This window comes from Mytilinidion resinicola, assembly GCF_010093595.1.
Source record: "Mytilinidion resinicola strain CBS 304.34 unplaced genomic scaffold BDZ99scaffold_9, whole genome shotgun sequence".
NCBI classification, from domain to species: Eukaryota; Fungi; Ascomycota; class Dothideomycetes; order Mytilinidiales; family Mytilinidiaceae; genus Mytilinidion; species Mytilinidion resinicola.
In genome coordinates, this window is record NW_022985445.1 from 476,363 (window position 1) to 490,444 (window position 14,082).

General features: G+C 58.4%; 7 protein-coding genes across 7 annotated transcripts; 3 read left to right on the forward strand and 4 right to left on the reverse strand.

Annotated features, from left to right (window-relative positions):
* Positions 1-2,261: 2,261 nt before the first annotated feature.
* On the reverse strand, positions 2,262-3,027 carry BDZ99DRAFT_301311 (uncharacterized protein). Its single transcript, XM_033714196.1, has one exon. It carries the CDS (start codon positions 2,852-2,854, stop codon positions 2,429-2,431), a length of 426 nt encoding a protein of 141 aa, XP_033576960.1. The 5' UTR covers positions 2,855-3,027; the 3' UTR covers positions 2,262-2,428.
* A 563-nt stretch (positions 3,028-3,590) lies between these two features.
* BDZ99DRAFT_487961 (uncharacterized protein) lies at positions 3,591-4,983 on the reverse strand (the record flags this gene model as incomplete). The annotated part of the gene is made up of 3 exons (XM_033722875.1): positions 3,591-4,445; positions 4,497-4,766; positions 4,831-4,983. 3 exons carry the CDS (start codon positions 4,981-4,983, stop codon positions 3,591-3,593), a joined length of 1,278 nt encoding a protein of 425 aa, XP_033576961.1.
* A 248-nt stretch (positions 4,984-5,231) lies between these two features.
* Positions 5,232-5,753, reverse strand: BDZ99DRAFT_520089 (uncharacterized protein; the record flags this gene model as incomplete). The annotated part of the gene is made up of 1 exon (XM_033725487.1): positions 5,232-5,753. One exon carries the CDS (start codon positions 5,751-5,753, stop codon positions 5,232-5,234), a length of 522 nt encoding a protein of 173 aa, XP_033576962.1.
* Positions 5,754-5,793: 40 nt separating this feature from the next.
* Positions 5,794-6,339, forward strand: BDZ99DRAFT_520090 (uncharacterized protein; the record flags this gene model as incomplete). The annotated part of the gene is made up of 1 exon (XM_033725488.1): positions 5,794-6,339. The coding sequence occupies one exon, from the start codon at positions 5,794-5,796 to the stop codon at positions 6,337-6,339; it is 546 nt and encodes a 181-aa protein (XP_033576963.1).
* Positions 6,340-6,405: 66 nt separating this feature from the next.
* BDZ99DRAFT_520091 (uncharacterized protein) lies at positions 6,406-6,882 on the forward strand (the record flags this gene model as incomplete). Its single annotated transcript, XM_033725489.1, has 1 exon — positions 6,406-6,882. The coding sequence occupies one exon, from the start codon at positions 6,406-6,408 to the stop codon at positions 6,880-6,882; it is 477 nt and encodes a 158-aa protein (XP_033576964.1).
* A 1,674-nt stretch (positions 6,883-8,556) lies between these two features.
* Positions 8,557-9,483, forward strand: BDZ99DRAFT_520092 (uncharacterized protein; the record flags this gene model as incomplete). The annotated part of the gene is made up of 1 exon (XM_033725490.1): positions 8,557-9,483. The coding sequence occupies one exon, from the start codon at positions 8,557-8,559 to the stop codon at positions 9,481-9,483; it is 927 nt and encodes a 308-aa protein (XP_033576965.1).
* Positions 9,484-9,898: 415 nt separating this feature from the next.
* Positions 9,899-13,965, reverse strand: BDZ99DRAFT_462616 (uncharacterized protein). The gene is made up of 7 exons (XM_033719888.1): positions 13,380-13,965; positions 13,168-13,283; positions 13,059-13,112; positions 12,792-12,811; positions 12,672-12,742; positions 11,268-11,476; positions 9,899-10,449 (listed from the first exon to the last, which is right to left on the reverse strand). Exons 1-7 carry the CDS (start codon positions 13,921-13,923, stop codon positions 10,213-10,215), a joined length of 1,251 nt encoding a protein of 416 aa, XP_033576966.1. The 5' UTR covers positions 13,924-13,965; the 3' UTR covers positions 9,899-10,212.
* Between the last annotated feature and the right edge of the window lie 117 nt (positions 13,966-14,082).

Below are 14,082 nucleotides of genomic sequence, written 5' to 3' on the forward strand. Positions count from 1 at the left end.
ATATTCACATAACTAACCGCGCGAAAGCAGATTTGAGAGACGTGGAGGCTACTATACGTGCACCTGGCGTGGTGCCTTTTCATCACAGAACCAACGGCACTAAATCAGAACGGTAGATTCAGGTTCGAAATAGGCTGGTGAAGCTCTTCCGACATCAAGCTTTTCGATTCAGTTACAAATATTTACACATTTGACCGCGCGATAGCAGATTTGGTACACGCGGAGGCCTCTTTCCGTGGACCCGGCGTGGTGGTCTTTCACCCTATAACCAACAGCCCTAAATCAGATCTGTGGTATTAGGCTGGAAAAAGGCTGGTGGAGTGCTTCCGAGATCGAATGCTTCACATCAGTCACAAGTATCTACAGAATTAACCGCGCGAAAGCAAATTTAGGAGACGCGGCGTGCACGCCACGTGGACCTAGCGTAGTCTTTTCTTGTCCCATAACCAAAGACTCGAAATCAAGTCGACGTTATGGAGATGAAATTCCACCGCTGAGGCCCTCCAGCTAGAAACCTAGTTGCTTCAGTTACACATATCTACAGAATCAACCGCGTGAGATTCGATTTAGTAGACGCAGAGGGACCATTGCGTGCCTATCGCGCGTTCACTTTCCACCATAGCATATCAACCTATCAAGACCCCCCTAACCTAGTATCTATTCACTGCCCACACACTCATCAATCACGTGCCTCCCACGCCAAATCACACCGCCTTCCGGATCCGGTAAACCAAACCAAACCCATCCCGCTGATTGGTCGCCCTGCCAGGACCCTCCAACCACGCATCAAACTCAATCAGCATGGCGCCGCAACGGCCCCTATCTTATACACATGCTCGCTTTACTCTCCCAATCTAGCCCTCACTGCGTGTCCGCAATCCCCATCCCATCCCATCACACTCACACCCACATGACCAAGCCCCGGGGGCCTGCAAAGCAACTCAGCCCCCCCTGCCAGCCAGCCCTACTCTAAACCCAACCATATCCCAAACCTCCGTCATCCTCATCCTCGTCGCATGCCCATCCTCCTACTGCGGCAACCCGTAAGGCTGATTCCCACACCCCCGGCATCCTTGCCACAACCCAAAAAATCGGCGGGCCGTCGCAAACGCACGCTCGCAGCAGGATCACGCACACGTACATCAGCGGGGGACAATCACACACACACGCAGGGATGCTCCTCCCGCGCCCCGAACCGCCCTTGGCATATCCCCCGGGGGGGGTGTCTATTTATACGAATATACTAAGCGGGAGAGCCCGTGTTGGTTTGTATGTATGTATGTGTGTATGTATGTATGTATGTATGTAAGATAGGCGTGCCACTTTGCCAGTTCGACGAGGATGATGCAAATGCATGTCAGCACGGGAGCGCAGGGGGGTTTTCGGATTTGGGAGGGAATTGTGGTTGGACGGCCCCGCAGGGATATCGCGCTGCTGCTTCGGAGTTGTTCAGTGTTCTGGGGGGTTGGTCAGCGGTTTTTCTCCGGTGGCTTGAGGGGGCGACTACTGGGGGGTTGGGCGGTGTTGGATTTGTTAGGTGGGGGGGGGATTATAACTAGTGGTGGTGGATATTGGCATTGGGTTGGGTTGGATTGGATTAGGTACATGAGTTGGCACCCCATTTGGGGAATGGAGATAAGTGAAGCTGGTGTTCAGGCCTTCGTATTTGGAATACTGGACTTGGAGAAAGTGGTACGACTGGCTTAAGAACCCCCGACTCGAATTGCTGGAGTGGCTCCTCTGTACTTTTCTGCATTCAGCCGAGAACGGCAATCCGGGGTGCATGGAGCTTGTGTAACCGTCAGCCTTGTAGCCCTCGGAAGCAAGACGCGCTCTATCAAGCGGGTCGACGAAGGTCCGATGTTGCGCAGCAGGGGAGGTTACACACTGTCACCATTCACATTCTCACCGATCAGAGGAGAGGCGAGCCCGACCCCTCAGTCTCGAGTCCGGTGACTGGACGCCAGTGTGAGGTACGGCGTGAGCACCTTGCTGGATAGTGATAGTAGTACGAGCAATCCACAGCGAATCCACGTGATAATATTAGACACTCGCAATTGGGCCTAAGAAGGTGCGGTGTATAAGATATCAACATACTTTGCGTAAATTACGCTAATTTTCGCAACGTATTAAAAAAACAGAGCCGACGTAGATAGTGATACTAGAGCATACAGCGCATAAATCAATTCAGACAGCCTCCCGAAAAGCAAACGTAGCAGATCGACGTTAAAGCAAAATCAAAGGTACCGCCCACCCAATCAAACCGACAACCCCGTATCGCACCGAAAGCAAAGCGCGCCACCCCCCCACTGATTTCGAGTATGTAGAACCTAGAACGAACAAAAAGAGAAGAACCGCACAACGCAAAACCGCAGAAAACGCAGCAGATATTCAAGTCAACCAACCGCCACCACCGTAGACGTCAGGGTCAAAGCCTGAACTTAGCACAACGCGATCCATCCACCCACGCAACCCCTGGAACCTTCACCGGTCCGCTAGCTTGCTTGCCGCTCGCTGCGTGGAGAAAAAAAAAAGGTTGAACATGCAGAAACGACGTCCACCGCCACTTTGCTCCGCTGACCAATCTAACAAGACAACGCTGCACCACCAACATGAACCACGTAAGCCACAGCCGAAAACGCATGAGAATAAATCGGCGATTCGAAGGAAAAAAGGCGTGCACCGGCCCGCAACGCAACACTGCACCGTCGTTGGCGATGCGTCCGTGCAGGCGGGAGACGAGAGTGGCAGGTGGTTTTCCTTGGCCGCTAGGGCTTTGGTGTTTCGCCGCCTCACGGCAGTTTTTTGCCACTGGTCCCGCAGACGGCCACAATTTTTCCACGGAAAGTACCATGTGAAGGAATTACTGAAAGTTGCGAGCCGGAAACGGGCATTTGATGAGACATAATTACCACAGAGCGGAGTCTGCCATAGGCTGGTCCGCCTGGGTTTCTGCGCTTAACCAAGAAAAGAGAACCAGAGGAGACATAGAGACTACGAGTAGAGTAGTCAAATTAAGTATGTTTGGCGTACCAGAAGTGAAGGCCCGCCCACGAAGAGTTTCGGAGGAGCGGCGGAAGGCATAAAAATATGATGGGCACTCGTTACTTGAAACGTGCAGAGACATCGGAAGGCGCAAATGCCAAACTCACTCCGAACATGCCACCGGAGAGCTAGCCGCACCATATGTGCATGGAAATTCACTGATCAAGGAGACCCAGAGAGAGATAGAGGGAGAGAGAGTTGTATGGAGTTCGAGGAGAAGAAAACGCAATGAAAGCATGCATAAAAATCGCTGCAATTGTACCTCCCACCCACTTGCACCGGCCAGTACTCACGAAATCCTCCTTTGACGGGTATATCGTGGCAAGGCAAATAAAGCATTCCGGAAAGCAACGATTTCGAAAATCAGACCACTCCATATTTCGCTCCGTTTTAGACGTAACTTTTGGGTTGGGCAAATGGCAGACTCAGGCTCTTGTCCACATCGAGTGATTTTTCTGGCCCTTTTTCTAGAGATCCAGCTCCAGGCCATGTGCGGACCCGCGAACCCATCTTGAACACCAAAACACGTCTTTGAATTACGGTAATTACATTGGTCGCCTGTTGAGTTGATTCAGCATATCGCTGTCAGTGGAGCTCCGTCCTTGGCCCGAGTCGCCGACGATGTCGCTAATGCGCATGCCTGACCGAGTAGAGGATTGCGAGGTTGGCGGCGGCGGAGTTCTGCCGTCAGAGCGCGGTGGAAGCGGCCGCAGGGCGTTCTCGGGAGCGAAAGCTTGCTGAGGGGTGCCTCCCGGCGTGCTCGGAGCCGCTTGCGTGTGCGGAGATGACGAAGTGCGGCTGGGATCGTACGAATAGGCGCTCTGAGGAGAAGAGCGGCGCGGTGGTTGGGTGGTGTAGTACGGATTCGGCTGCGGCTGCTGAGGCGCGGAGTGATATGAAGCCGAAGAGGAAGCTGGAGACACAGCGGCCGGTGTTAGAGCGGTTGGGTCAGGGTACGTATACTCGGAGCCTGGCCCTCGATGAAGGGGAAACTGTGATGATACCGAAGCAGGATTTGGCCGCGGAAGCGTCGGGGTGTGAGGCTCAGCCAGGGGCCGCTTCCTGCTGTTGTAGGCATCACGAGCGCCCCGATCATCGTAGACAGAGCTCAAAGGAGATGCATACGGACCAGGAGCTGAATACGGACCTGTCGGGCTAGGCAGCGGGTAGCCTTGGGCGCGCGGCGGAGCGTAGGCCTCCTGCGTGTGCGTCTGCGGCGGCAGAGGCTGTCCATACGCTCCGTAAAGTTGCGGAGCTTGCCCAACGCCGTGCCATCTCGTGTGAGCGGGCACAAAGGCTTGCGTTTGAGCAGAGACGGGCGTGAAGATGCAGTCTTGGGAGAACCTCAAACAATTAGTGCACCGCCCGTCCTCTGACGCCTCGAAGCCGGAGCAGCGGATCTGAACGGAAGGTGAGCGACCAGACGCAGCCAGAGCAGCTACTTAGCTTACCTTGCGTCTCCTGCAATACCGGCAGGCAATGGCAGTGCGCTGGCGCGGGGCAGGCTGCTGAGGACCGCCATAGGGAGGGGGAGGGCCGCGATATGGATCAAGCGGCGGTTGCCCACCACGAGCCCAGTCGCCCGGTGGAGGCAGTCGATATCCAGGCATCTGGTGGTGTTGCAGACCAGCGTCGGGGCGAGGCTCGGTGGGCTGCGGCGGCAGATGGCCTGGATGCTGCTGATGCTGCCCGAGATGGCCTGGGTGCTGCGGCGCGGGGTGCTGTGAAGTGGGAGTCAGTGACGGAGCAGTGAAGACGGCGGAGGCGCAGGGCAGCGCAACATACGTGACTCGGCGGAGGGTAGTCGCCGTTGGTGGCGTGCGAGGGCGGCAGCTGGTTGGGATTCCAGTGAGGGTGCTGGCCGTTGTTGAGACCGTTGTGCCCGTTGTGGCCGTTCTGTCCGTTGTGACCGTGGCCGCCGGGGTGGTTGGGGTACATTTGTAGAGAGGAGGCTTGGGAGCAGCCGGCGCCGTGTCTGTATCCGCCTTAAAGATCGGGTGCAACGTCAACCATGCCCAGGGCCTGTGTGAGGTGAGGGCGAGTTCGGTGATTCGCAGCGCGGTGTAGCACAGAGGGCGGCCCGCAGGATGCGGGAGGGCTGCAGGTCAGAGAGGCAGTGCTGCGCCAAGCAGCAGGCGGCAGGCGGGCGATGCAGGTGAGGGTTCAGGCGATCGATGGAGGGGTGTTCAGCGCAGCAGAGGTGATGCGCCGAGGCGGCGGGCGGCGGCGTGGTGGGCGTGGACTCGAGATGGCGATGTCGCGGGCGCAGTGGGGAGGTCAGGATCCGACACTCTGGAGGCGAAGACCCGAGGGAGGGCGAGGGCGAGTTTTTGGGAAGACGGCAGAGGGCCACTAGAACGGCCCAAGGAAGGCGTGCCGTTGTTAATATCACCCAGCACCGGCCGCCTCCCTGCCGTCACCGTCGGCTCCCTGCCGCGGCCCAAGCGGGCACAGCGTCGGCCTGGCAGCCTGGCACGCGCGCCGCTGTCTGCAGAGCCGGTGGTAGCGAGCCTTGCGATGCGCTGCCTGCCCCACGCCGACGACGAGACGGTGTGCCAGCGGTGCAGCCGCGCAACATGGAAATACGCGCACGCCAGGCCTGGGACGCTGCTGCAGAGCGGCGAGCGCGGGCTCGGGTGGCAGCAGACGGGCCGGCCGGCGTGACCAGCCCAAAGCAGCTGCGTGACCCACGGCGGGATGCCAGGCATTGCGAGCAACCAGCTAGGCCGGCTCCTGACAGACGGCGCGATGCTGGAACGGCCCCCTGGTGCGTGCAATGCTGCTGGCCGGGCCGTGGCGTTCGGCCGGGCGATTGGTGGACGCGGGCTGGGGAGGGGATCTCCGCAGGGAGAAACTGGAGCTGCAGCTCCCAGACAGGCTAGCGGAGGCCCGTCGCGGACCTGCCCGCCGCACTCTTTGACGATGCACCTCGTGGCTGCCCTGGCTCCGCCGACGATGGACGTGAAGATGCAGTGGAGACGGCCACGGCACGCGCACGAGGTCCACGACGAAGTTGCCCCGACGGTACATAGATGGCTATCCCTGGCCGAGGCCGCGCCCTGGAAATACCGTCCACATCACTCAACACATCACCTGGCACCTGGCACCGACGTCTCACATCACGCTGAGTACATCCGAGGTCTCATTCACGCCGTCACGGCCCTTCTCAAACCACGCATCATCACGGCCAGCGCCCAACGGCCTCAGCGCTCCCGCCGCTCCCAACCCCCCATTACTGTGCCGCAGTCTGTTAGAGCGCTGACGCACCCCCCGCCGCGCTTGCTCGCCGCTTGATCCGCTTCTGCTTGCTCGATCCGCTTTTGCCTGTCCACTGCCCGTCCACTGCCCATCCACCCGTCCATGCCACTATGCCTGTCCGCTCTGGGTGTCCGCTTGCCTGTCCGCCACTTTCCGCAGACTACACACAACAGGCCTCCTCCGGGCATCCAACGGCCGCCCTCCCTGCGACCACGCTACCAGGGCACGTATCGGGCGCGGCAAAAACCCTATCTTAGTTCCACCACTCCAGCTCCACCGTCACCCGCTCCACCGCCCACCACGCCGCCGGGGGCGAACCACTCCCGACCACAAGGACTCCCGCCCGCTGCGAACCATGGCGCGCCCTCGATGAAGGAAACCCCGTCACGGCCGTGCCAACGTCACCTGCCGCGACGAGGCCCTCTCTCTCGGCTGGCCCGAGCCCTGGCGCTGCTGGCCGAGGACTCACGGCGCCCTGCGAACCCGTCGCAACGAGGGGCCGTCGCGCCAGCCGCAATCCTGGTCAGCGGGTGGTCCCCAGTCACAGGCAGGGCGCTCGTTTGGCTGCACGCCGAGTGACAGATGGCAGTAGGGCTGTCGGGGGGGTGGATCGGCCTCAAATGCGGCCTCCTCGTCACCCCTCCAATCACAGAATGCGCGACGGTAAAAGTTTGTTGGTGGTGCTGCGCGTGGCCAGTCAGCGCCCGTCAGCAAACGAGCTGAGGCTTGCGCGCACCTCTGGAGATATTAAGTCGTCTGAATAGAGCCGACCGGCTGGCCGCATGTGCGCTGCTCATCCTGTCGTCGTCGTCCGCGAGGCATGTCGTCACGGCTGGTGTGGGCTCGAATCAGCGCGAGAAACCTGCCGCTGTGCTGCCCGCTGTTACAGACGCTCGTCTGCCCCGGCTGCTTCGATTCAGCATCCCGGAAGCCCAGTCCCCGCGCTGGCCATTCGCTGACAAGCCCAGGGAACCGAGAAATGCTCTAGAATAGTGCCGGCCTTCCTGCAGCTGGCCATGATGGCGAAACCCACTTGGGGGCGAGCCATGGCGCTGCGCGAACCGTTTGGCCATGGCGCTGCTGGTGGCAAGCAGACGTCGTCGTCGGAGTGGTGTTGCAGGGACCGCCTCTAGCAGAGCGTCTCCATCGACCGCAGGGCTTGCAATCCAATCCAGCGTCGGCGCCGCAACGCAGCAAATCTCTCGCGGTCATAAGATCAACAGGCCCGTCAGTTCAAGCACTATCGGGCTCCTTCCGTGCTTACCACAACTCGTATGATGCAGCAGCCGCCTATCATAGCGCCATGCACGCCCGCCGAGGCATTTGCCTCAGGACTCACGAACCAGCCGGTGTGTGGCCAGAAAGCCTGGGCAGCGTGTGTTGGCACTGGACGGTCGTGGCCACGGGCTCGCAGTCGACGATTTCGGCGTCGTCGGCCTGCGTTTCAGCGTTTGCTTGCGCCCAAGGCTGGCCGCTTGGACATGGGGGCGGGCAGTTGCACAGTTCCTGTCCCTGATACTCCGGACAGCGGGAGAGTGCAGGGCGCCCGCCGGGAACTATCACTGAAACATCACGGGCCGGGGCGAAGCTGGGCGATGGTGGGATGGCGTGGGTTGTGGGCTGGCGGGAAAAGCGCGTCTAGGGAATAATATCAGACTCCTCGTGCAACTGTCGCGCTTCGTCGCACGGCCGTCACCGCTGCGCCTATAACGGGTCCTCTGGCCGCATATAGACGGGGACAAGCGATCTTGCAAGTTGCACGCAGATTGCAGTGCTCTTGCTACGCTCCTCACTTCCCACAACCAGACCACACCCGGAGCGCGATGTCGGCGGAATCCCCAGTCGCCTGTGCCCGCCCTCCTCGCGTCAGCTGCTTTTGGCCCCGCGCGGTTCGGGACGCTGGCCCTAATAGAGCATGTGTTGAAGGTGTTCTGCAGCGTGCTCTGCCACCAACACCAGACGAGACGGAAATGTGATAGCGCCGCCAGCACCGTTATCAATCCTGGCCCGCTGCGCCGCACACCTCCTCACCGATGTCAGAGAAAAGCGACTCTGGCAAGTCTTGTGACGCGGTCTGGAGCGAGGTGAAGAGCAGTGCTTCGCCATCCCGGCCGCGGTTGCCCGTCGTACAAGGAGTCGCGATGGAGGTGCAGGGCGTCGTCTGCAAGATGAAGCCGGCGGGACGAGCCTGCTGACGTTGCCAGTCGCCCAGTGTCGACGGACGCACAGGATCCCCGTGTATCGGCAGCGGATATGCGCAGTTCATCGCTCCGCGCCCTCTCCCTCGCATCCGTTTGCATCATGCTCGACCAGGCCAGCGAAGCAGCAGGGACCGCATGTGGTGCGGGACGATCTGGAAAATTCACCGTCGGGGGACCGGGGGGCCACCTCTTTCTCCAAAGGGCGCTGCAGCTGACTCCTGGCGTCGACGCGATATCCAGGGCCGTGATACGGCGACGATGCTGGATGAGCTCACGCCGCCGATCCATCGCTGCCGAAGGGTTGACGTGCGAGCCTCTCCACGCCCAGCATCGACGTCAAGCAGCAACGGCTCTCGTACAGACGCACCCACGCCGCATCTGCAGAGTCAATTGGCTCGGCGCATTTGTCAAGCAGACGCAGGCGGCACCGCTTCGAACAAGACGTCGCCCGTTGAGCCGGCTGCTGCAAGGCAAGAAGAGGACAGGACCACACACCGCTCGACCCCACACTCGCGACGCCGCATGCGCGCCTGCAGCTGTAATCTTCAACGGCGGCGAGGGATGCCGACGGGTGCAGGCCAGCGTGCCAGCTGCGGCCATGTGCGGACGAGGACGAGTGAATTGGAAGCAGTGGCACAGCCCTGGAGGACCCTACTGTAGTTCCATTTGCACGAAATGCGGGCCGGCCCTCAGGAAACAATTCGCAACCGTTCCCGGCAGCGCGACCGGGATGCGCGCGGCGTCTGTGGGATGGCATCAGGCAGCTCCAGGCTCCCTGGCGCCCGAGCTGCTGACGGCCTGCTGCGAGCGAAAAGCAAGCTACGGGCGAGCGGGCGGGGCGGAGGCGCCGTGGACGGATGGTGCATGGAAAGGATTCGAGCTGCGATGCAATGCCTGGCTGGGCTGGTGTTGGCTGTGTTGGCCGCAGTGCGGCGGGACTGGGCGGCTGTTCCTCGGCGCGGCCGCTCTCCACAGCTAGGCACGCGGGCGCAGAAAAGCACAAGGAGCGGGCCGTAGCTCGATCGCGGCAGAACTCGGCTCGGTGCCCAAGGACCTCCCTGTCGGCGACGGGCTGCTAAGTAACGTGACCTTCAGCTCATGTGTGCGCGGGAGGCCACCGCCCAAGCTACTGCACGCAAGTGGAGAGCAGATGCGCCTCTGCCGGGGCGGCTCTACGCCCCCTCTCATTCGCTGCGTCACCCAGCACCATCACGCACGCTGTGCCACTCGCCGCTCGCGGCCGTCGATTTGCAAGGTCATAGCATGCCCGTTTGTAGTATTTGCTGCTTGTCTCGCCGCACACTGGCATAAACCTGCCCCCCTCGTCAAAAATCCGTGTTACTTGCCCCCCTCCCCGCCCTCGCCCTCGCCCTCGCCCTCGCCCTCCCCCTCTGCGGACTCTTCCTCTGAGCTGCTCGAATCCGCGGCTGCGTCGGGCATCACGACGCTGTTGAGGTAGGTGATCTGCGGCAGCGCCCACATTAGCGCTGGGTGGGAAATGGGCCAGCTCACCGACTGGAGGCGACTCGCAGGCGGAAGCGACTCAGCACTCGAGCGAGCAGCGGCGTGGGCCGGCCTGCGGACGGACTCAGGTGCCCTCAGCCTGCAGTGCCAACGCACCAGCGCCAGCGAGGCTACGTGCTAGGGTACCAGAGTTGAAAACCGCAGACTGCTGCATCGAGATTCGAGGCCGCCCGCTGCCCCCCCTTCAGCTCGCCCGCTGCGAAATGGTCTGACCTGCTGTCCTCGTCCTGATGCTGGAGGCGGCAAGACGGGCGTGACGCAAGGATAGGAGGGCACTTACAAAGGGCACCATGCACGAGAGCAGCTCGAAGATTCGGTCCAGACCCTTAGGTCCGACAACCTCATCGTCTGCCAGCTTTGTCCCGATGGTGAAGTTTCTAAGCCGCAGGAGCTGGATGTCCTTGTGGTCGTTTTCGTATCCCTATCAACGTCCGTCAGTCCTTCTCTCCTATACAGCGAACAATTAGGACTTTTCAGAGAAGCTTCAGTCCCAGAAATAAGAGTTAGTCTTTCATGAATGAATAAGCCGATAGGGGGAGCTGTTTCAGTGATGGTTTTTCAATGTCCAATTCCCTCAGATTACACGGCATGGGACGATCTCCTGTAGGTTTATCTCCTCCTCAGCCGGAAAGGGTTGGCGTTGTGAAGCGGTTCGGAAGAAGGTTCGCCACGCCGGTCATGCCGTCGCATCGTTGATAGAGAAGGGCCGGTTGCTGAGACTTGATGAGGAGAAGAAGGGTCAAAACAACACCCATTTCTTTTCTCAATGGTTTGAGCGTGTTTTTATGGATGGACGTATTAGTGTCTTGTTAGCATATTCCATAGACTCAATCGGAGTGGCTCCTTACCAAAATTCAGGAGGTTTTCCGGGATGGTGATGTTCCGTCCAATGACATTGGTCCACTTGATATAGCTTGGTACCGAACTCTCGAAGAATTCAACCCGCACCCGCCCTCACATCCATCGAGCTCCCTTGAAACCATCAATTCCATCGTCTTATCATGTCTGTATGGATGAGATGGTTCGAATTCTCTGTTACTTTCTCCTTTGACTGACCGTGCCATCGAATGTCGTGCACTGGCTGCACCCAGGACGCGTGTATACAACCCAATAACAACCTCAACAGGAGTAGACTCACCAGTGTCTGCTTGCCAGACAGACTTCAGAAGGGCTCCAGCCCTGGCAGGTGATGCAATCTAGTGCTTGCTTGATGAACTAAGACGAACTGAAGTAACTGACCTTGGGTTTCGTCTTGAGCGCGTTCGACGCATTCTCAGACTGACTACAGAACGCAGTCACGGCCTTCTTCTCATTGCCGGCGACCCCTCCGAGGAATGCTCGTCGGATTCCAGCATCAGTGAGCACACGCTTGATGTTGTGCGGGTTCCTGTCGATGTCGCGTCGCAGGAGACTGAGCGGCTCAGCTGCTGGGCACCACAGTCCTCCACCTTCAAACACGCGTTAGCCTGCCAAAAGGACACACAAAGATACGCTGAATGGCAAAGAGACATCTCGGGGCATCAGCGCAGCGTCAGTCTGCTATCCAAGGTGCTGAGATCGAACTGTTCGGCCATGGTCAGATCGCGTCATCGACAAACACCTCAATCCAACAGAGAAAACACACCCGAGGGATGCTGTTTCTCCTCGAAAGGGCATGCGACAACCATATACCCTCCTCATGGTCCATCTGCAGCATTTCACTGGATCGAGATGGCTCCTGTTCGATTGGGAGTCTCTTGTTGACACCCTTGGCTGACCATTGCAGCGCACCCCAGAGGCCATCATCAACCATCTCATCATACTACCTCAATCCGCCAGCCTATACAGGCTTGTAGTTGACTGAAGCTCGCAGCTTTCGCTGTCGTGAGTGCCGACGCACCATCCTCCTCCCTAGACTTGCGTCACGATCGTTCCGCGGTCCACCGGGACCCACCGCCCTTTCACAATCGACGCTTGCTGCACAAAAAGCGCCCCATCAGTAACGACCTCTTCACTGAACCCTTCAGGAGAGCGCGATATGGAGGAGACTATATATACTGGCGACCGTTGAGCAATGCTTGCGATGGTTGACACTGAAGCAGCAACAGCCCAAACAGCGTCACTCGATGAACAACGCAGCTTGGAAATAATCCAGCCAGACGCTACAGCCACATTGGCGAGTGAGTCCTGGATGATGAACAGAGCAGAAGTTTCCGTTCTCGAGTCACTGTGGGCAAGTTACGGCTTTGTGTGGGAGTACAAGAGGCAGGATCTCATGGGTTTTGCGTGGCCTGAGCGATGCTGAATATCTGCCCTTCTTTAGACGTAGTCCAAGAAGTAGCCATGTTCTCCCCGCCTCTAGATGTACGTGATGTAGACTTGCGTGCGCATACTTGGCTGTGCAACAAGTCGAGGCCCATGAACAACCTCGTCAAGGCTGTACTTCACGCCGGCAGCCTCAGTGAGTAATCATGCGGACTGCATGAGAGCACTAAAGCACACGGGTGGGAGTGCCATATGCGAAATCCTACGTTGTCGGTGGTTTCACAGCAGGACTCCTGGAGATGATGTCGCGATGTTATACACTCACGAGGAGCTCGCGTAGATGCAGTGGCCCCGAGATGCTCTTGTGCCAATGTGACGAAAATAAGAGGCAAGACTCACCGACCAAGTTTCCACCAGGCTTGATCTGCACGTAATACGCTGCATATGGCCCTTTACGGCCAGTGCGTGACCTAACCAAAGATCAATACTTGGATGCATGAAGACGGGCAGGAAGCTAACCATGCTGCCGAGAAATGAGTCTAGAAACCTTTAGCAGACGCTCGTATGCAAGAGTTGAGATGTCACATCGCCATAGCCTCTGTTGGGGCCAGTAAGATGCTCGAAGGGGCCCCTGAGGGGTGTGTAACGATCAGGAGCTGCGCTTGCAAGCCAGGCTGTCGTGGCTCCACCAGAGCAACGTTGTGCTATCTCCATGATGGTTGCTAGCCGTGCCGCACCAGCGCATCCTTGATTATGCAACAAGAACAGACCGAGACGGGAACTTACTTTGTACGGAGTAGGGTCTGAACTGAACCTAATATCGCGGTAGATGCGGAATATCTGCAGCAGGGTCAGAGACGACCTGAAGTGGTCAATGTGCTATGCCAGAACTGACGATATCCTTCACCGGCAATTCGGGGATCGTCTCGTCGACTTCGATAACTTTTTGCGTTAGGCTTTCCAAGAATGTTGTGAAATCTTGAAGAGAAGCTCGATAGTCCGGATCATGCACTAGGAGAGTCGTTAGCTGCAGCGAAAATGTGAAGCCTCTTGCATATCAAGCCAGCTCTTGCAACACCACCTCCTCGAGTCTACAAGTTAGCTTACTTTTCAACCATGCACGGTCATTGTTTGCAGCAAGGTCTCTCAAAAACAGCATAGTGTTGGGGTGAATGCTATCATCGGTGTACGGCGTGTCCCCGGCCTCGCGAGCTTTGGGCTTTTTGATTATTACTTGGGTTCCGGGGGGCAAGTTGGCGCCCGTCTTCCAGAGGTCCTTGTCTTTCGTGCCACCTCGGATTGGCATTGTGACTCCCTTCTTTGGCTGGGCTTTGTGTCCCTTCTTTCGTGGCGTTTCGTCCTCGTCATCACTCTCTTCCGCCTCAATATCAGATTCGGCGGAGGGCGATGGACTTGTTTTAGCCTCGTCTTCATCGTAGACCGACTCCTTCCCGCCATCGGCATCTTCTGCAAATTCCGAAGCTGCATCATCGACTTCGTCGTCAGAGTCGTGCTCAAAGTACGAGCTTTTGGCAGGGGTAGCTTTGGCACGCTTTGACTGCCGGATGGGCGTTGCCTTCGGGGATGCGGGCCGCTTCGAGGAGCTCCGGGAGGCCGAAGCCTTGACTTGCTTTGCGGAGCGTCGAGGCATAGCTCTATCTAGGAGATACGATGTATTCAAATTGGTTCCTGGTATTGTTGTGTGAAGCTACAAAAGATGTTGGAATGTGGAGTTGGTTTAGAAGAGAGTCCGTGCTCGATGACCCGCATTTTGGGGATCTGCCAGGCTGCCAGGCTGCCAGGCTGCCAG